This window comes from Littorina saxatilis, linkage group LG1, assembly GCF_037325665.1.
Source record: "Littorina saxatilis isolate snail1 linkage group LG1, US_GU_Lsax_2.0, whole genome shotgun sequence".
NCBI classification, from domain to species: domain Eukaryota; kingdom Metazoa; phylum Mollusca; class Gastropoda; order Littorinimorpha; family Littorinidae; genus Littorina; species Littorina saxatilis.
In genome coordinates, this window is record NC_090245.1 from 2,361,721 (window position 1) to 2,384,220 (window position 22,500).

A 22,500-nucleotide genomic window follows, 5' to 3' on the forward strand; every position below is an offset into this window, starting at 1 on the left:
CATCTTTCCACCTATGAATCCTTATAGTGCCAATGCTAACTCCTGTTTTCTCTACATCTTTCCACCTATGAATCCTTACAGTGCCAATGCTAACTCCTGTTTTCTCTACATCTTTCCACCTATGAATCCTTACAGTGCCAATGCTAACTCCTGTTTTCTCTACATCTTTCCACCTATGAATCCTTACAGTGCCAATGCTAACTCCTGTTTTCTCTACATCTTTCTACCTATGAATCCTTATAGTGCCAATGCTAACTCCTGTTTTCTCTGCATCTTTCCACCTTTGAATCCTTATAGTGCCAATGCTAACTCCTGTTTTCTCGGCATCTTTCCACCTTTGAATCCTTATAGTGCCAATGCTAACTCCTGTTTTCTCGGCATCTTTCCACCTATGAATCCTTATAGTGCCAATGCTAACTCCTGTTTTCTCTACATCTTTCCACCTTTGAATCCTTATAGTGCCAATGCTAACTCCTGTTTTCTCTACATCTTTCCACCTTTGAATCCTTATAGTACCAATGCTAACTCCTGTTTTCTCTGCATCTTTCCACCTATGAATCCTTATAGTACCAATGCTAACTCCTGTTTTCTCTACATCTTTCCACCTATGAATCCTTATAGTGCCAATGCTAACTCCTGTTTTCTCTACATCTTTCCACCTTTGAATCCTTATAGTGCCAATGCTAACTCCTGTTTTCTCTACATCTTTCCACCTTTGAATCCTTATAGTGCCAATGCTAACTCCTGTTTTCTCTACATCTTTCCACCTATGAATCCTTATAGTGCCAATGCTAACTCCTGTTTTCTCTACATCTTTCCACCTTTGAATCCTTATAGTGCCAATGCTAACTCCTGTTTTCTCGGCATCTTTCCACCTATGAATCCTTATAGTGCCAATGCTAACTCCTGTTTTCTCTGCATCTTTCCACCTATGAATCCTTATAGTACCAATGCTAACTCCTGTTTTCTCTACATCTTTCCACCTTTGAATCCTTATAGTGCCAATGCTAACTCCTGTTTTCTCGGCATCTTTCCACCTTTGAATCCTTATAGTGCCAATGCTAACTCCTGTTTTCTCGGCATCTTTCCACCTATGAATCCTTATAGTGCCAATGCGAACTCCTGTTTTCTCGGCATCTTTCCACCTTTGAATCCTTATAGTGCCAATGCTAACTCCTGTTTTCTCTGCATCTTTCCACCTTTGAATCCTTATAGTGCCAATGCTAACTCCTGTTTTCTCTACATCTTTCCACCTATGAATCCTTACAGTGCCAATGCTAACTCCTGTTTTCTCTACATCTTTCCACCTATGAATCCTTATAGTACCAATGCTAACTCCTGTTTTCTCTACATCTTTCCACCTATGAATCCTTATAGTGCCAATGCTAACTCCTGTTTTCTCTGCATCTTTCCACCTATGAATCCTTATAGTGCCAATGCTAACTCTTGTTTTCTGTGCATCTTTCCACCTATGAATCCTTACAGTGCCAATGCTAACTCCTGTTTTCTCTGCATCTTTCCACCTATGAATCCTTACAGTGCCAATGCTAACTCCTGTTTTCTCTACATCTTTCCACCTATGAATCCTTACAGTGCCAATGCTAACTCCTGTTTTCTCTACATCTTTCCACCTATGAATCCTTATAGTGCCAATGCTAACTCCTGTTTTCTCTACATCTTTCCACCTATGAATCCTTACAGTGCCAATGCTAACTCCTGTTTTCTCTGCATCTTTCCACCTATGAATCCTTATAGTGCCAATGCTAACTCCTGATTTCTCTACATCTTTACACCTATGAATCCTTATAGTACCAATGCTAACTCCTGTTTTCTCTACATCTTTCTACCTATGAATCCTTATAGTACCAATGCTAACTCCTGTTTTCTCTACATCTTTCTACCTATGAATCCTTATAGTGCCAATGCTAACTCCTGTTTTCTCTACATCTTTCCACCTATGAATCCTTATAGTGCCAATGCTAACTCCTGTTTTCTCTACATCTTTCCACCTATGAATCCTTATAGTGCCAATGCTAACTCCTGTTTTCTCTACATCTTTCCACCTATGAATCCTTGTAGTGCCAATGCTAACTCCTGTTTTCTCTACATCTTTCCACCTATGAATCCTTATAGTGCCAATGCTAACTCCTGTTTTCTCTACATCTTTCTACCTATGAATCCTTATAGTGCCAATGCAAACTCCTGTTTTCTCTACATCTTTCCACCTATGAATCCTTATAGTGCCAATGCTAACTCCTGTTTTCTCTACATCTCTCCACCTATGAATCCTTATAGTGCCAATGCTAACTCCTGTTTTCTCTACATCTCTCCACCTATGAATCCTTATAGTGCCAATGCTAACTCCTGTTTTCTCTACATCTTTCCACCTATGAATCCTTATAGTGCCAATGCTAACTCCTGTTTTCTCTGCATCTTTCCACCTATGAATCCTTATAGTGCCAATGCTAACTCCTGTTTTCTCTACATCTTTCTACCTATGAATCCTTATAGTGCCAATGCTAACTCCTGTTTTCTCTACATCTTTCTACCTATGAATCCTTATAGTGCCAATGCTAACTCCTGTTTTCTCTGCATCTTTCTACCTTTGACTCCTCCGCCAATATGACATATTAGGCTAGAACCCGGGGTCCATAAAAACAACAGGCAGATCATAGACATGTACATGCTTTTAACAGTTCGCTTTGCTCTGTATCAGTCTATTGCTGAAATATGATTTTTATTAAAAGAAGAAAAACATTCGAACCAAAAAAGTGTCAACACAGGAATGAGGTGATATAACTGTTTCGTTCACATTGTGTTCAGCGATGAGTGATACAGACAGCAGATAAAGGATTGTTGGCGTAGTGGGATGGTGTGCATGGTTGGGAATGACTACACGGGGAATATACAGGTCTGCCCTATAACGCTTCACAGAAGTAGACAAAATAGTTACACCTGGCATAGGTCTGCCCTATAACCCTATAACGCTTCACAGAAGCATAAAGAAATTGTAACACCTGGCAGCGACAATGTCTTAGATGTCCGGTCCATCACTCACACACGCTCGTTTTCAGTTCATTCACACCACACTGCTTTCTGGGTGCTACCAGTTCTACAGATTCGATCATTCTCACCCATTCTCCGCATCAGTAACACACATTACTCCCCCCAAAACAAAAATCATCCAAAAAATCGTCTCTTTCGAAAAAAACACCCAAGGTTTGTTGTAGATTTTCAAAATGGCGTCAGTTCTCTTGGAAGTTCTATAACTCCGACACGGCTGTGTCCGGTGTCAACAATAGCTCAGCGGATCAGTGTCAAGGGGATCTCCCAAAGCTTAGGCCCCGCCTCCCGTGACTCTGGACTCGAGGTCTTTGAGCTGTTTCATGATGGACGATGGGAGGTCGTCGTTGACCTGCTCGTCGAAGTACTTGTAGATGGCGTTGATCTCGTTCTCCCAGAAGTCACTGGGCGTGCTCATCAGGGTCTCCATGTCCAGCTCCTTCTCGTCAAGACCCTGGCAACGGTTAAAAAGATCATTGTAAATATTTCAACGTATACAAACGCACAAAAGCAGAAAGAAGGAAAAAAAGAAAGAAAGAAAAAGAAAGGAAGGAAGGAAGAAATACGGAAGAAATAAGGACATTTAAGGAAGAAGGAGAGAGAGAAAGAAAGAAAGAAAGAAAGAAAGAAGAAAAGAAAGAAATAATGATTCTCGACACGCCACCGACTGGAAGCTGAAGATAAATGGAGTGCTGACAGTGCAGTGTCTAGAGAAAAGGCCACTGAAGGTCGAAGCGTGGCACCCCCATGCCATCGAACGACGAGACATTCTGACAACTCACCGACAGGTCGAGAGATCCCGGCTTGGGCACGGAGCCGACGGGCGTCTTCTGGGCCACGTTCTCGTCCTTGATCCGCTTCATCACCCATTCCAGCACGCGGCAGTTATCCCCGAAGCCAGGCCACATGAACTTGCCGTCCTTGTTCTTGCGGAACCAGTTGACGTGGAAGATCTTGGGCAGCTTGTTCTTGGGGTTCTCGGCGAAAGACAACCAGTGGGCAAGGTACTCGCCGAAGTTGTAGCCGAAGAACGGCCTCATGGCGAAGGGGTCATGCATCAGGACTTTGGCTGCAAAACATAAACAATGTTCAAGGTGAGAGATAGATACCTGTGGCTGTGTCATTTAGCAGCTATGAAGAAAGATCAGCTAAGACGGTGCAGATCATCGTAGAATTTAGAATGAAAGAGACGCGAATGAGGTATTCATTGTTCTGAGAGCAATTTCTTATGATTTAAAAAACATAAACAAATATATGAAAACGTCAATCCTCGTAATCCAAAAGCACACATGGTCAACCAGCCACAAACGTTATTCAGGAATAGTCAAGCGGCAGCTTGGCATGGATTAACAAATCTTTCTGCCCTTAGTGGTTCTGGTTGACACAACACACACCAGCCTCCAAAGTGCTCCATAGTTATGAGACTAAGGGTAGGGCGGATGGTGGCGAGAGACCAAGGGTAGGGCGGATGGTGGCGAGAGACCAAGGGTAGGGCGGATGGTGGCGAGAGGCCAAGGGTAGGGCGGATGGTGGCGAGAGACCAAGGGTAGGGCGGATGGTGGCGAGAGACCAAGGGTAGGGCGGATGGTGGCGAGAGACTAAGGGTAGGGCGGATGGTGGCATGAGACCAAGGGTAGGGCGGATGGTGGCATGAGACCAAGGGTAGGGCGGATGGTGGCGAGAGACCAAGGGTAGGGCGGATGGTGGCGAGAGACCAAGGGTAGGGCGGATGGTGGCGAGAGACCAAGGGTAGGGCGGATGGTGGCGAGAGACCAAGGGTAGGGCGGATGGTGGCGAGAGACTAAGGGTAGGGCGGATGGTGGCATGAGACCAAGGGTAGTGCGGATGGTGGCATGAGACCAAGGGTAGGGCGGATGGTGGCGAGAGACTAAGGGTAGGGCGGATGGTGGCGAGAGACCAAGGGTAGGGCGGATGGTGGCGAGAGACCAAGGGTAGGGCGGATGGTGGCATGAGACCAAGGGTAGGGCGGATGGTGGCATGAGACCAAGGGTAGGGCGGATGGTGGCGAGAGAGGTGAAGGGAGGGGGAATGTTTACAGTGCTGTGTGCCGGGCTGTGAGCAGTGCCCGCCAATGTTTAGCTCGGGCACCGTCGCGGCTGACGCGCCTCAGTTCTACACCGAACACTGCACCCTCATTCAAGGAAAGTGCACCGCGCTGTTCTGGACATCTGTCCTCACCTTCAAAGGCAGACTGATACGAAGAGGTGTAAGTTACACCGACCCTAGCGGCTAAGGCAAATCCAATTGCTCGTTTTAAAACTATCCAAGCAAAATAGTTAATGCAAGCTGTGCATGTCTACCTTTGTGCTCAGCAGCGGCGGTGGCCTCCGACCTCATGGAGGCCCCGATGAAGACGCCGTGCTCCCAGTTAAACGACTCGAACACCAGCGGCACGCCGGCCGGCCGACGTCCCCCGAAGATGATGGCGTCGATAGGCACTCCCTCCGGGCTTTCCCACGCCGGGTCCAGGATGGGGCACTGGGAGGCCGGCGTGCAGAACCTGCCGAGTGGAAGGATGCACAAGTTATTGTAACGACTTGAAGATCATCTTGCATATTATTGTGTTCTTGGTGCTGGGAGGCCGGGGTGCAGAACCTGCCGAGTGGAAGGATGCACAAGTTATTGTAACGACTTGAAGATCATCTTGCATATTATTGTGTTCTTGGTGCTGGGAGGCCGGGGTGCAGAACCTGCCGAGTGGAAGGATGCACAAGTTATTGTAACGACTTGAAGATCATCTTGCATATTATTGTGTTCTTGGTGCTGGGAGGCTGTTGCTCGCTAACTGTCAGGCTTCCAAGACTGGAACTACAGGAAGAGAGTGACTGAGGAAAATAAGCTCAGAAGAAGACAGACAGAACCTACAAGTGTAGTTCTCACTGCATAAAGGAGTCATTCTCTCAGGCACACACAAACAAAGGCAACACCTGGCCTCACCTGGAGTTGGGGTGAGCAGTGGGACACACACACACAAAGGCAAGGCGCATTGTCTCACCTGGTACACAAACACACCGGAAATACCTGGTCAGTCTTACCTGGAGTTGGGATGAGCAGCGGTCTTGTCCCTGGAGTCTGGACTCCAGTCGTCATCCCCCAGCCAGGACTTGATCTTGACGCCTTCCGGGATCTCGTCCTCCAGCCCCTCCCAGAACACGCCCCCATCACTCGTCTCCGCCACGTTGGTGAAGATGGTGTTCTTGTGGATCGTGTCCATGGCGTGCGGGTTGGTCTTGTGCGACGTTCCTGTTCACGTATACAGGACAGTGTACATTTGTTGTTGGGAGTTCTTGAAAAACTCACCAAGCAAATCTAACTCACAAAATGACCACATACAAAACAGAACAATATCAAAAATAAAAATGTACTCTCCAGAAACATGGACAATAAAACAAAAGAACATGTGAACATAGATGTTTTCTTTCAAACCAAAACCTATAACCGTAATTAATCTGATCTTTAATTGAAACTTGAGACAGAAATCCGTTGATCAGAGCATGCCATGAGACGGTGTTGATGAGACAAAGCCATGAGGAGTAAAGCAGATGGAGAGGAACAACGGGGAGAGCCAAGGACTACAACAACAACAACAACAACCACAACAACAACAACAACAACAACAACAACAACAACAACCACCACCACCACCACCACAAGCAATCACAACAATTACAACAACAGCAGCTCTTTAAAGCTCTTAGCGCCCTGTGATGTCTCAATAACTTAATCAGCAACAACAACTAGAAGGAAGGCCACCTTCGCCCCCGCCCCCAAAAAACCAAACAAACAACAAAAACATAAACAAAAACAACGACAACAAGAAAAACAAAACCCCAAGACTGACCTGGCGCGACGCCAAAGAATCCGTTCTCGGGGTTGATGGCTCTGAGCTGGCCCTTGTCATCGAAGCGCATCCATGCGATGTCGTCCCCCACACAGGTGATCTTGATGTGGGGCAACGTGGGCTTCATCATGGCCATGTTGGTCTTGCCGCACGCGCTGGGGAAAGCCGCCACCATGTAGCGCTTCTCCTTCGTCTTCGTGTTCTCTATGCCCAGGATCTGGGAGGCAAATCGCAAACCATTAAATCCGAAAGCAAATAGACTGCAAGGACGGATCTAGGGGTTCCGGAACCGTCCCCACCCACCCCCCAAAAAAACACCCAAACAAACAACAACAACAACAACATTATGTGACAGTGTCAACCTGAGCCGCACATTGCCGTCTCAAAGATAAAAACATAAAATAGGAATAGATTTCCACTGGTGGCTAACCTTATTATCTTCCAGGAGAGGCCTACAAAGCACCTCATAAAGTTACAGAATCTTTTGCGTCTGGGGGGCGAAGCCCTGACAGGCGCTCCCCCACCCCACCCCAATTTGGAACCCCACTCCCTCCTTTTTAAGTCATGATTTTCTCAGATATTTGGAATTGGAGGTCTTGTGGGGAGGGGGGTTCCACTGTAGTAGGACGAGGAGGGGGATGAGAGCAAAGTGGAGGCCTTCACAGACCCATCAAACACAATCCCACTGTAGTAGGACGAGGAGGGGATGAGAGCAAAGTGGAGGCCTTCACGGACCCATAAAACACAATCCCACTGTAGTAGGACGAGGAGGGGATGAGAGCAAAGTGGAGGCCTTCACGGACCCATAAAACACAATCCCACTGTAGTAGGACGAGGAGGGGATGAGAGCAAAGTGGAGGCCTTCACAGACCCATACAACACAATCCCACTGTAGTAGGACGAGGAGGGGGATGAGAGCAAAGTGGAGGCCTTCACAGACCCATACAACACAATCCCACTGTAGTAGGACGAGGAGGGGGGTGAGAACAAAGTGGAGGCCTTCACAGACCCATCAAACACAATCCCACTGTTGTAGGACGAGGAGGGGGATGAGAACAAAGTGGAGGCCTTCACAGACCCATCAAACACAATCCCACTGTAGTAGGACGAGGAGGGGGGTGAGAGCAAAGTGGAGGCCTTCACAGACCCATCAAACACAATCCCACTGTAGTAGGACGAGGAGGGGGATGAGAACAAAGTGGAGGCCTTCACAGACCCATCAAACACAATCCCACTGTAGTAGGACGAGGAGGGGGATGAGAACAAAGTGGAGGCCTTCACAGACCCATCAAACACAATCCCACTGTAGTAGGACGAGGAGGGGGATGAGAGCAAAGTGGAGGCCTTCACAGACCCATCAAACACAATCCCACTGTAGTAGGACGAGGAGGGGGATGAGAACAAAGTGGAGGCCTTCACAGACCCATCAAACACAATCCCACTGTAGTAGGACGAGGAGGGGGATGAGAACAAAGTGGAGGCCTTCACAGACCCATCAAACACAATCCCACTGTAGTAGGACGAGGAGGGGGATGAGAACAAAGTGGAGGCCTTAACGGACCCATAAAACACAATCCCACTGTAGTAGGACGAGGAGGGGGGTGAGAGCAAAGTGGAGGCCTTCACAGACCCATCAAACACAATCCCACTGTAGTAGGACGAGGAGGGGGGTGAGAGCAAAGTGGAGGCCTTCACGGACCCATCAAACACAATCCCACTGTAGTAGGACGAGGAGGGGGATGAGAGCAAAGTGGAGGCCTTCACAGACCCATCAAACACAATCCCACTGTAGTAGGACGAGGAGGGGGATGAGAGCAAAGTGGAGGCCTTCACAGACCCATCAAACACAATCCCACTGTAGTAAGACGAGGAGGGGGATGAGAACAAAGTGGAGGCCTTCACAGACCCATCAAACACAATCCCACTGTAGTAGGACGAGGAGGGGGATGAGAACAAAGTGGAGGCCTTCACAGACCCATCAAACACAATCCCACTGTAGTAGGACGAGGAGGGGGATGAGAACAAAGTGGAGGCCTTAACGGACCCATAAAACACAATCCCACTGTAGTAGGACGAGGAGGGGGATGAGAGCAAAGTGGAGGCCTTCACAGACCCATACAACACAATCCCACTGTAGTAGGACGAGGAGGGGGATGAGAACAAAGTGGAGGCCTTCACAGACCCATCAAACACAATCCCACTGTAGTAGGACGAGGAGGGGGATGAGAACAAAGTGGAGGCCTTCACAGACCCATCAAACACAATCCCACTGTAGTAGGACGAGGAGGGGGATGAGAACAAAGTGGAGGCCTTCACAGACCCATCAAACACAATCCCACTGTAGTAGGACGAGGAGGGGGATGAGAACAAAGTGGAGGCCTTCACAGACCCATCAAACACAATCCCACTGTAGTAGGACGAGGAGGGGGATGAGAACAAAGTGGAGGCCTTAACGGACCCATAAAACACAATCCCACTGTAGTAGGACGAGGAGGGGGATGAGAACAAAGTGGAGGCCTTAACGGACCCATAAAACACAATCCCACTGTAGTAGGACGAGGAGGGGGATGAGAACAAAGTGGAGGCCTTAACGGACCCATCAAACACAATCCCACTGTAGTAGGACGAGGAGGGGGGTGAGAGCAAAGTGGAGGCCTTAACGGACCCATAAAACACAATCCCACTGTAGTAGGACGAGGAGGGGGGTGAGAACAAAGTGGAGGCCTTCACAGACCCATCAAACACAATCCCACTGTAGTAAGACGAGGAGGGGGATGAGAACAAAGTGGAGGCCTTCACAGACCCATACAACACAATCCCACTGTAGTAGGACGAGGAGGGGGATGAGAACAAAGTGGAGGCCTTCACAGACCCATCAAACACAATCCCACTGTAGTAGGACGAGGAGGGGGGTGAGAACAAAGTGGAGGCCTTCACAGACCCATACAACACAATCCCACTGTAGTAGGACGAGGAGGGGGGTGAGAACAAAGTGGAGGCCTTCACAGACCCATACAACACAATCCCACTGTAGTAGGACGAGGAGGGGGATGAGAACAAAGTGGAGGCCTTCACAGACCCATCAAACACAATCCCACTGTAGTAGGACGAGGAGGGGGATGAGAGCAAAGTGGAGGCCTTCACAGACCCATCAAACACAATCCCACTGTAGTAGGACGAGGAGGGGGATGAGAACAAAGTGGAGGCCTTCACAGACCCATCAAACACAATCCCACTGTAGTAGGACGAGGAGGGGGATGAGAACAAAGTGGAGGCCTTCACAGACCCATCAAACACAATCCCACTGTAGTAGGACGAGGAGGGGGATGAGAACAAAGTGGAGGCCTTCACAGACCCATCAAACACAATCCCACTGTAGTAGGACGAGGAGGGGGATGAGAACAAAGTGGAGGCCTTCACAGACCCATCAAACACAATCCCACTGTAGTAGGACGAGGAGGGGGATGAGAACAAAGTGGAGGCCTTCACAGACCCATCAAACACAATCCCACTGTAGTAAGACGAGGAGGGGGATGAGAGCAAAGTGGAGGCCTTCACGGACCCATAAAACACAATCCCACTGTAGTAGGACGAGGAGGGGGATGAGAACAAAGTGGAGGCCTTAACGGACCCATAAAACACAATCCCACTGTAGTAGGACGAGGAGGGGGATGAGAACAAAGTGGAGGCCTTAACGGACCCATAAAACACAATCCCACTGTAGTAGGACGAGGAGGGGGGTGAGAACAAAGTGGAGGCCTTCACGGACCCATAAAACACAATCCCACTGTAGTAAGACGAGGAGGGGGATGAGAACAAAGTGGAGGCCTTCACAGACCCATCAAACACAATCCCACTGTAGTAGGACGAGGAGGGGGATGAGAACAAAGTGGAGGCCTTAACGGACCCATAAAACACAATCCCACTGTAGTAGGACGAGGAGGGGGATGAGAGCAAAGTGGAGGCCTTCACAGACCCATCAAACACAATCCCACTGTAGTAAGACGAGGAGGGGGATGAGAGCAAAGTGGAGGCCTTCACGGACCCATAAAACACAATCCCACTGTAGTAGGACGAGGAGGGGGATGAGAACAAAGTGGAGGCCTTCACAGACCCATAAAACACAATCCCACTGTAGTAGGACGAGGAGGGGGATGAGAACAAAGTGGAGGCCTTCACGGACCCATAAAACACAATCCCACTGTAGTAGGACGAGGAGGGGGATGAGAACAAAGTGGAGGCCTTAACGGACCCATAAAACACAATCCCACTGTAGTAGGACGAGGAGGGGGATGAGAACAAAGTGGAGGCCTTCACAGACCCATCAAACACAATCCCACTGTAGTAGGACGAGGAGGGGGATGAGAACAAAGTGGAGGCCTTCACAGACCCATCAAACACAATCCCACTGTAGTAGGACGAGGAGGGGGATGAGAACAAAGTGGAGGCCTTCACAGACCCATACAACACAATCCCACTGTAGTAGGACGAGGAGGGGGATGAGAACAAAGTGGAGGCCTTCACAGACCCATACAACACAATCCCACTGTAGTAGGACGAGGAGGGGGGTGAGAGCAAAGTGGAGGCCTTCACAGACCCATACAACACAATCCCACTGTAGTAGGACGAGGAGGGGGATGAGAACAAAGTGGAGGCCTTCACAGACCCATCAAACACAATCCCACTGTAGTAGGACGAGGAGGGGGATGAGAGCAAAGTGGAGGCCTTCACAGACCCATCAAACACAATCCCACTGTAGTAGGACGAGGAGGGGGGTGAGAACAAAGTGGAGGCCTTCACAGACCCATCAAACACAATCCCACTGTAGTAGGACGAGGAGGGGGATGAGAGCAAAGTGGAGGCCTTCACAGACCCATCAAACACAATTCCACTGTAGTAGGACGAGGAGGGGGGATGAGAACAAAGTGGAGGCCTTCACAGACCCATCAAACACAATCCCACTGTAGTAGGACGAGGAGGGGGGTGAGAACAAAGTGGAGGCCTTCACAGACCCATCAAACACAATCCCACTGTAGTAGGACGAGGAGGGGGGTGAGAACAAAGTGGAGGCCTTCACAGACCCATCAAACACAATCCCACTGTAGTAGGACGAGGAGGGGGATGAGAACAAAGTGGAGGCCTTCACAGACCCATCAAACACAATCCCACTGTAGTAGGACGAGGAGGGGGGTGAGAACAAAGTGGAGGCCTTCACAGACCCATCAAACACAATCCCACTGTAGTAGGACGAGGAGGGGGATGAGAGCAAAGTGGAGGCCTTCACAGACCCATAAAACACAATCCCACTGTAGTAGGACGAGGAGGGGGATGAGAGCAAAGTGGAGGCCTTCACAGACCCATCAAACACAATCCCACTGTAGTAGGACGAGGAGGGGGATGAGAACAAAGTGGAGGCCTTCACAGACCCATCAAACACAATCCCACTGTAGTAGGACGAGGAGGGGGATGAGAACAAAGTGGAGGCCTTCACAGACCCATCAAACACAATCCCACTGTAGTAGGACGAGGAGGGGGATGAGAGCAAAGTGGAGGCCTTCACAGACCCATCAAACACAATCCCACTGTAGTAGGACGAGGAGGGGGGTGAGAACAAAGTGGAGGCCTTCACAGACCCATCAAACACAATCCCACTGTAGTAGGACGAGGAGGGGGATGAGAACAAAGTGGAGGCCTTCACAGACCCATCAAACACAATCCCACTGTAGTAGGACGAGGAGGGGGGTGAGAACAAAGTGGAGGCCTTCACAGACCCATCAAACACAATCCCACTGTAGTAGGACGAGGAGGGGGGTGAGAACAAAGTGGAGGCCTTCACAGACCCATCAAACACAATCCCACTGTAGTAGGACGAGGAGGGGGATGAGAACAAAGTGGAGGCCTTCACAGACCCATCAAACACAATCCCACTGTAGTAGGACGAGGAGGGGGGTGAGAACAAAGTGGAGGCCTTCACAGACCCATCAAACACAATCCCACTGTAGTAGGACGAGGAGGGGGATGAGAACAAAGTGGAGGCCTTCACAGACCCATCAAACACAATTCCACTGTAGTAGGACGAGGAGGGGGATGAGAACAAAGTGGAGGCCTTCACAGACCCATCAAACACAATCCCACTGTTGTAGGACGAGGAGGGGGATGAGAACAAAGTGGAGGCCTTCACAGACCCATCAAACACAATCCCACTGTAGTAGGACGAGGAGGGGGATGAGAGCAAAGTGGAGGCCTTCACAGACCCATCAAACACAATCCCACTGTAGTAGGACGAGGAGGGGGATGAGAGCAAAGTGGAGGCCTTCACAGACCCATCAAACACAATCCCACAGTAGTAGGACGAGGAGGGGGTGAGAGCAAAGTGGAGGCCTTCACGGACCCATAAAACACAATCCCACTGTAGTAGGACGAGGAGGGGGGTGAGAACAAAGTGGAGGCCTTCACAGACCCATAAAACACAATCCCACTGTAGTAGGACGAGGAGGGGGATGAGAACAAAGTGGAGGCCTTCACAGACCCATCAAACACAATCCCACTGTAGTAGGACGAGGAGGGGGGTGAGAACAAAGTGGAGGCCTTCACGGACCCATAAAACACAATCCCACTGTAGTAGGACGAGGAGGGGATGAGAACAAAGTGGAGGCCTTAACGGACCCATAAAACACAATCCCACTGTAGTAGGACGAGGAGGGGGGTGAGAACAAAGTGGAGGCCTTAACGGACCCATACAACACAATCCCACTGTAGTAGGACGAGGAGGGGATGAAAACAAAGTGGAGGCCTTCACAGACCCATACAACACAATCCCAACGTGGGTGCAAGCCCCGGAGCATGTTTCTAAGCGCCGGTCGATTGAAGTATCCTGCTCCTTTATCCTTACTGCAGTGTTACCGGTATTAAAGGCTGGTATTACAGGCTGGTATTACAGGCTGGTATTAAAGGCTGGTATTAAAGGCTGGTATTACAGGCTGGTATTAAAGGCTGGTATTAAAGGCTGGTATTACAGGCTGGTATTACAGGCTGGTATTAAAGGCTGGTATTACAGGCTGGTATTACAGGCTGGTATTAAAGGCTGGTATTAAAGGCTGGTATTAAAGGCTGGTATTAAAGGCTGGTATTACAGGCTGGTATTACAGGCTGGTATTAAAGGCTGGTATTACAGGCTGGTATTAAAGGCTGGTATTACAGGCTGGTATTACAGGCTGGTATTACAGGCTGGTATTAAAGGCTGGTATTAAAGGCTGGTATTAAAGGCTGGTATTAAAGGCTGGTATTAAAGGCTGGTATTACAGGCTGGTATTAAAGGCTGGTATTAAAGGCTGGTATTAAAGGCTGGTATTAAAGGCTGGTATTAAAGGCTGGTATTAAAGGCTGGTATTAAAGGCCCACTCCGCCTCTTGAAAACAGTTCGCCTCGCTGTCTCACATTTAGCCCGTCTTTTACATGGAATAAGACCATCCCTCCATTTGGTCACATACCAAATATCACCACCCTGACTGTTTGCTGTGGTGAGTTGGAATATCACCACCCTGACTGTTTGCTGTGGTGAGTTGGAATATCACCACCCTGACTGTTTGCTGTGGTGAGTTGGAATATCACCACCCTGACTGTTTGCTGTGGTGAGTTGGAATAATACCACCCTGACTGTATGCTGTGGTGAGTTGGAATATTACCACCCTGACTGTTTGCTGTGGTGAGTTGGAATATTACCACCCTGACTGTTTGCTGTGGTGAGTTGGAACATTACCACCCTGACTGTTTGCTGTGGTGAGTTGGAATATTACCACCCTGACTGTTTGCTGTGGTGAGTTGGAATATCACCACCCTGACTGTTTGCTGTGGTGAGTTGGAATATCACCACCCTGACTGTTTGCTGTGGTGAGTTGGAACATTACCACCCTGACTGTTTGCTGTGGTGAGTTGGAATATCACCACCCTGACTGTTTGCTGTGGTGAGTTGGAATATTACCACCCTGACTGTTTGCTGTGGTGAGTTGGAATATTACCACCCTGACTGTTTGCTGTGGTGAGTTGGAATATCACCACCCTGACTGTTTGCTGTGGTGAGTTGGAATATCACCACCCTGACTGTTTGCTGTGGTGAGTTGGAATATCACCACCCTGACTGTTTGCTGTGGTGAGTTGGATTATCACCACCCTGACTGTTTGCTGTGGTGAGTTGGAATATTACCACCCTGACTGTTTGCTGTGGTGAGTTGGAATATCACCACCCTGACTGTTTGCTGTGGTGAGTTGGATTATCACCACCCTGACTGTTTGCTGTGGTGAGTTGGAATATTACCACCCTGACTGTTTGCTGTGGTGAGTTGGAATATCACCACCCTGACTGTTTGCTGTGGTGAGTTGGAACATTACCACCCTGACTGTTTGCTGTGGTGAGTTGGAATATTACCACCCTGACTGTTTGCTGTGGTGAGTTGGAATATTACCACCCTGACTGTTTGCTGTGGTGAGTTGGAACATTACCACCTTGACTGTTTGCTGTGGTGAGTTGGAATATTACCACCCTGACTGTTTGCTGTGGTGAGTTGGGATATTACCACCCTGACTGTTTGCTGTGGTGAGTTGGAATATTACCACCCTGACTGTTTGCTGTGGTGAGTTGGGATATTACCACCCTGACTGTTTGCTGTGGTGAGTTGGAATATCACCACCCTGACTGTTTGCTGTGGTGAGTTGGAATATCACCACCCTGACTGTTCTTTGTTGGTGTTGTTCTTTGTTGGTGTGTGACCAAATGGTGGAGTGGGCCTTTGATCACAAGCCCCAGAGTCTGCAAGCAAGTCCTACTCACCAGCATGTGCTCTGCCAGCCAGCCCTCCCTGTGACCCAGAATGGAGCCGATTCGGAGCGCCAGGCACTTCTTGCCCAGCAGAGCGTTGCCCCCGTAGCTGCTGCCGTAGGAACAGATCTCGTTCTTCTCGGGCAGGTGGGCCACGATCAGCATCTTGGGGTCACACGGCCAGTTGTTGTGCAGCTTGACTGTGTCAAGAGAGTGGAATGATGCGGGTTAATGGAGAAGACGTACAAAAAGAAGGACACGGATGACTGTGTCAAGAGAGTGGAATGATGCGGGTTAATGGAGAAGACGTACAAAAAGAAGGACACGGATGAGGAAGAGGAGGAACAAAATGAGCAAGGCAGAGATGACACATGATTCTTTTCAAACTCGAAAGCACACACACACAACAAACCCAACGCAGTGAAGACGCTTGACAAAAAGGCCAGTTCCCAAAGCGTGCAAGACCTTCCCTCTCTCTCCCTCTCTCTCCCCCTCTCTCTCTCTCTCTCTCTCTCTCTCTCCCCCTCCCTCTCTCCTCCTCCCACCTCTCTCTCTCTCCCCCCCCCCTCTCTCTCTCTCCCCCCTCTCTCTCTCTCTCTCTCTCTCTCTCCCCCCTCTCTCTCCCTCTCTCTCACGCTCTCCGGCTTTGCACCCCCCCCCCTTCTCAATTACTGACACGTCAGCCCTCTCTCCACCAGACATGTCATCCACCACTAAGATACACAACAAAAAACAAAACATTCTACATATATACTGACCGGTGAGTGGCAGTGGGCGGCCCACTGAGTGCAGACACTTGACGAAGGGGCCGCTGCCCAGGGCCTCGACCACCTTGGACCCGATGCGGGTCATGATGCGCATGCTGGCCACCACGTAGGCCGAGTCGGTCAGCTGCACGCCAATCTTGGACAGCGGTGACCCCACTGGGCCCATACTGTACGGAATGACGAACATGGTGCGTCCTGAAAGTACAAGGAGGGAGGGTTACTTGGAAACTTGGTCCGCCTGAAAGCTAGTCTGAGTCAATGTTGGTCCTTGCCTCTCAGCCAGTTGAGAAAGCGCATGTGGAGCGCGGGATCGCATGTTGAACGAACAGCTGTACTATGCTATTACAGGCGCTGCAAACTCACAACCAGTTACATTCAGACTTTGCTGAGTTGTGTTTGTATCTGGGGCATAACCTTTCATGCAGTTAGCTAGGGAAGCGCATATCGAGCGTGATATCACAGGTTGAAGGAACAGCAGCTCTACTACGCAATGCCAAGAGCGGCGTACACACTGCATTGAAAGTGTGCTGAGTGGTGTATCTGGGGCCTCACCTTTCATGCAGTTGGGGAATCGCATGTTGAGCCTCTGAGGCATACACACTGCATTCAAACTGTGCTGAGTGGTGTATCTGGGGCCTCACCTTTCATGCAGTTGGGGAATCGCATGTTGAGCCTCTGAGACATACACACTGCATTCAAACTGTGCTGAGTGGTGTATGTGGGGCCTTACCTTTCATGCAGTTGGGGAATCGCATGTTGAGCCTCTAAGGCATACACACTGCATTCAAACTGTGCTGAGTGGTGTATGTGGGGCCTTACCTTTCATGCAGTTGGGGAATCGCATGTTGAGCCTCTGAGGCATACACACTGCATTCAAACTGTGCTGAGTGGTGTGTGAGGGGCCTCACCTTTCATGCAGTTAGGGAATCGCATGTTGAGCCTCTGAGACATACACACTGCATTCAAACTGTGCTGAGTGGTGTTTCTGGGGCCTCACCTTTCATGCAGTTGGGGAATCGCATGTTGAGCCTCTAAGGCATACACACTGCATTCAAACTGTGCTGAGTGGTGTATGTGGGACCTTACCTTTCATGCAGTTGGGGAATCGCATGTTGAGCCTCTGAGGCATATACACTGCATTCAAACTGTGCTGAGTGGTGTATGTGGGGCCTCACCTTTCATGCAGTTAGGGAATCGCATGTTGAGCCTCTGAGGCATACACACTGCATTCAAACTGTGCTGAGTGGTGTATGTGGGGCCTCATCTTTCATGCAGTTGGGGAATCGCATGTTGAGCCTCTGAGGCATACACGTACACTGCGTTCAAGCTGTGCTGAGTGGTGTATCTGGGGCCTCACCTTTCATGCAGTTGGGGAATCGCATGTTGAGCTCCTGCTCCATGTCCTCGGGGTTCATCCAGTTTCCCAGCTGGCAGCGCGCGCCGTTCTTGGTGTGGGGGATGGTATCGCGCTCCTCGTGGGTGGAGATGTAGGTCAGCCGCTCCACGCGCGCCACGTCGGCTGGGTCAGTCTTGGCCAGCCAGCTGGTGGGGACACAAGGGATAAAATGAGATGGTCAGAGTGGAGCAACACACAGCAACATACAGCAAGGGAAAGAAGAGTTCAGATCAAAACACGTCAGGCGAACAGAGCAGAACAGAACAGAACAGATCAGATCAGGTCGGATTAGGTCAGGTCCAATCAGATCAGATCAATATAGAGCAGAACAGGGCAGGCGAGTGTTGATGAGCTGAGGTCCACTTCCGGAAGTCAGGACTGGAAACGTCGAGTCTGTGTTTTATAACTGTGTTACTGTGTTTTATAACTGTGTTTGTCTGTCCAAGTTAACAGCGAGATCAGGCCAGAGCAGTTCAGACCAGAACGAAACAAAACAGAACAGAACAGAGCAGAGCAGAGCAGAGCAGAGCAAATCAAAGCATGCCAATCCATAGCGAAAGGTTGTGATAGCGTTAACAGTTTGTTCCTGTCCCACAGGATGATACCTACTATAGGGACCATCTCGTCGATTTGCTAAGGTTGAGGTGGTAGTTAGGCATGCATGTTTGATATACTGACCAGTTTTCAAACTTGTGCAGCCGCTTCAAGATGTTGTCCCTCTGCAGCACGTAGAGCAGGAGGTCGTTCTCTCGCTCCGACCCGTCACAGATGTGGATGGTGTCCGGCTTGCACAGGCGCGCGTGCTCCTCCACGAAATGCCGCACCTGTCAGAACAAGCAGGTCAAGGTCATACAGGGGACATGACACTCTGTGTGGTCTGTGATGATGCGTCATCTTTCTGATAAGGATAGTGGTGGTGATGATGGTGGTGGTGGTGGTGAGGATGACGATGTTTAAAGGGGTGGATGAAGAAGACGAGGAGGAGGGGGAAACGAAGGAGAAAGAGAAAGGTAATGCTCTCCTAGTCTTGTGCGCGCGCGCGCGCGCGCGCGCGCGCGCGAGAGAGAGAGAGAGAGAGAGAGAGAGAGACACAGAGACACACACACACACACACACACACACACACACACGCATACACACACAGCCCCTTCCAACACACACACACACACACACACACACACACACACATATACACACACACAGCCCCTTCAAACACATATACACTAACATAGACATCCCCCAACACACACACAGACTTACATAAACACTCCACTCCCAACTCACACACGAACACAGACCTTTTTCGGTAAGAAACCAAGGTCGCCATATATGACACGGATGGAAGACTTAGGAACGAGGAGGATGTTGGATTTGGGCTTTTCAGTTTGCGAATCTGGCAGTCCCACAGAGCTGTTGCTGTGTCTGAAACATATAGGGTTAATCTAACAATGAAACACGCATGAAACATATAGGGTTAGTCTCACAATGAAACACGCATGAAACATATAGGGTTAGTCTCACAATGCAACACGCATGAAACATATAGGGTTAGTCTCACAATGCAACACGCATGAAACATATAGGGTTAGTCTCACAATGAAACACGCATGAAACATATAGGGTTAGTCTCACAATGCAACACGCATGAAACAAACACCTTCCTGCCCTACTGGTGTCCCAACGCAGATATGTCCAGACGTTTGCTCAGGAGAAAAACATCCCTCCACTTGAACAAATTCCAAAACTCAACAACCTGACTTGGTTCTGTGCCGGTTTTTCAATCATTGTTGCATGTTTGCAATGGTGGCAGTTAATTAATTGGGAAAAAATACCAATCTGCATAGAAAGCGATCAAGCAGGCTGTAGATGGTTAGGCTGTAGATGGTTGGGCTGTGTTCAGGTGGTAGGGTCTTCTTATCGCATGTAAACATGGAGGATTCTGTGGCTGTGTTCAGGTGGTAGGGTCTTCTTATCGCATGTAAACATGGAGGATTCTGTGGCTGTGTTCAGGTGGTAGGGTCTTCTTATCGCATGTAAACATGGAGGATTCTGTGGCTGTGTTCAGGTGGTAGGGTCTTCTTATCGCATGTAAACATGGAGGATTCTGTGGCTGTGTTCAGGTGGTAGGGTCTTCTTATCGCATGTAAACATGGAGGATTCTGTGGCTGTGTTCAGGTGGTGGGGTCTTCTTATCGCATGTAAACATGGAGGATTCTGTGGCTGTGTTCAGGTGGTAGGGTCTTCTTATCGCATGTAAACATGGAGGATTCTGTGGCTGTGTTCAGGTGGTAGGGTCTTCTTATCGCATGTAAACATGGAGGATTCTGTGGCTGTGTTCAGGTGGTGGGGTCTTCTTATCGCATGTAAACATGGAGGATTCTGTAGCTGTGTTCAGGTGGTAGGGTCTTCTTATCGCATGTAAACATGGAGGATTCTGTGGCTGTGTTCAGGTGGTAGGGTCTTCTTATCGCATGTAAACATGGAGGATTCTGTGGCTGTTAACAAGATGCTCTACACACGAATAAAAACCCTTTTAATTTCGGTTTATGAAGAAGTTGCGAACTATCAACAATCCAGTCGGCAACCGGTAGCTATTCCAATCAACCATCAACAATAAAATCAACTATGAACGATCCAGTCGGAAACCGGTAGCTATTCCCATCAACCATGAACAATCTGGTCGGAAACCGGTAGCTATTCCCATCAACCATGAACAATCTAGTCGGAAACCGGTAGCTATTCCCATCAACCATGAACAATCTGGTCAGAAACCGGTAGCTATTCCCATCAACCATGAACAATCTGGTCGGAAACCGGTAGCTATTCCCATCAACCATGTACAATATAGTCGGCAACTGGTATATATTCCCAACAATCATAAACAATCTAGTCGGCAACCGGTAGGCCTAGCTAGTTACATCAACATGAAGCATTCAGTCGGCAAACCGGTAGCAATTCACATCAACTAAGAACAATCTGTTCGGCAACCGGTAGCTGTTTACAACAACCATGAACAATCTAGTCGGCAATATGTAGCTATTTTCATCAACTATCAACTATCCCGTCGGCAACCTGTCCGTACATCTCTACATCAACTATCAACAATAAAGTCGGCAAACTGTAGCAATTCAAGTTAAGAGAGAGAGAGAGAGAGAGAGAGAGAGAGAGAGAGAGAGAGAGAGAGAGAGAGAGAGAGAGAGAGAGAGAGAGACGGAGACAGAGACAGGAACAGAGAGACAGAAGGATAAACTGACCGATGGGTGACTCGAACACGCAGCTTTTTGCACGCACAACGCGGGGGGACACTGAAAGGAAACACGCTCAAATGTGGTTTTAGGCCTTTTCACTGGACAGTCCTTACAATTAACGATTGTTGTAAAAGGAACAGTCCCCCCCCCCCACCCCAACAACACCAAAACTAAACAAAAGTCAGCACACCATCTAAGATCTGTCCTGGCATTTAAACGGGACAAGAACACCCCTCCATCTGCACACAAGCCAACAACCAACATCCTGATTGCATCCTGATTGCATCCTGTGCAGTCACAATTGGTTGATGAACTCATTTCACAACTTGCCAGTAATGTCCGTTAACAATGGAATCATCAAACTATTGACACTATGTACAGGACGCAGTCACTACGATGATATGTGGTATGTGTCCAAGTGGAGGCTGTTCTGACCCCATGGAAACACCTTGGTACTTTTCAGATGGTCACTGATCCCATGGAAATACCTTGGCACTTTTCAGATGGTCACTGATCCCATGGAAACACCTTGGCACTTTTCAGATGGTGACTGACCCCATGGAAACACCTTGGCACTTTTCAGATGGTCACTGATCCCATGGAAATACCTTGGCACTTTTCAGATGGTCACTGATCCCATGGAAACACCTTGGCACTTTTCAGATGGTGACTGACCCCATGGAAACACCTTGGCACTTTTCAGATGGTGACTGAGCCCAACTTCTTCTTCTTCTTCTTCTTCTTCTTCTTCTTCTTCTTCTTCAGCGTTCCAGAATTTTCTGGTTACGTGTGAGCTCGTTTGACCATTTGGGTTCCCCACACAATACTCTGAGAGTATAGTCAGCTTCACTCCGCTTTCGTTGGGTAGGCATGCTGAATATTTTCGTGTTTCCATAACCCACCGAACTCCGACATGGATTACAGGATCTTTTCCGTGCGCACTTGGTCTTGTGCTTGCATGTACACACGAAGGGGGTTAACTGTTTTCAGGGGAAGAAGTAAGCCCATACATTTACTGATTTCTCTAGGCAGTTGCGAAGAAACGGATGTATTTTCCGAAGATCCTTTCAGAACAATGCGTGCATTTTAAGAGTGTGATGTCTGTTTTGATATGTGAATTTCAGGTTGCGTAATACACGTATTCAATAGTGGGAGAACAAAAGGAGAAAATAATTGAGTATTGGTATTGTGAGGCATCGGTATGCCCCACAGGAGCTTGTATCAAAGGAAGCCCGGCTCGAAAGGGTGAATCAAATCTGAAATCTTGAATCTAAATACCCAAATTACCTAACTAAGTATGTTATGTTAAGGTAAATATGCGCCGAAATGGCTGCAATTACTGGCCGTAT

General features: G+C 48.8%; 1 protein-coding gene across 1 annotated transcript in view; it reads right to left on the reverse strand.

Annotated features, from left to right (window-relative positions):
• The window catches only part of LOC138959300 (phosphoenolpyruvate carboxykinase, cytosolic [GTP]-like), a 26,186-nt gene that overhangs the window by 1,141 nt on the left and 2,545 nt on the right, over positions 1 to 22,500 (reverse strand). The window contains exons 2-17 of the mRNA XM_070330721.1: positions 21,158 to 21,208; positions 19,202 to 19,325; positions 18,582 to 18,727; positions 17,865 to 18,049; positions 16,499 to 16,702; positions 15,753 to 15,940; positions 6,926 to 7,142; positions 6,120 to 6,327; positions 5,385 to 5,584; positions 3,846 to 4,132; positions 2,550 to 3,517; positions 2,118 to 2,441; positions 1,848 to 1,955; positions 1,362 to 1,739; positions 876 to 1,199; positions 228 to 281 (exon numbers count right to left, since the gene is read on the reverse strand). Coding sequence (XP_070186822.1) covers positions 3,338 to 3,517; positions 3,846 to 4,132; positions 5,385 to 5,584; positions 6,120 to 6,327; positions 6,926 to 7,142; positions 15,753 to 15,940; positions 16,499 to 16,702; positions 17,865 to 18,049; positions 18,582 to 18,727; positions 19,202 to 19,325; positions 21,158 to 21,208 — 1,990 coding nt within the window. The 3' untranslated portion in view covers positions 228 to 281; positions 876 to 1,199; positions 1,362 to 1,739; ... (1 more) ...; positions 2,118 to 2,441; positions 2,550 to 3,337. The remainder of the gene's footprint in view (positions 1 to 227; positions 282 to 875; positions 1,200 to 1,361; positions 1,740 to 1,847; positions 1,956 to 2,117; positions 2,442 to 2,549; positions 3,518 to 3,845; positions 4,133 to 5,384; positions 5,585 to 6,119; positions 6,328 to 6,925; positions 7,143 to 15,752; positions 15,941 to 16,498; positions 16,703 to 17,864; positions 18,050 to 18,581; positions 18,728 to 19,201; positions 19,326 to 21,157; positions 21,209 to 22,500) is intronic.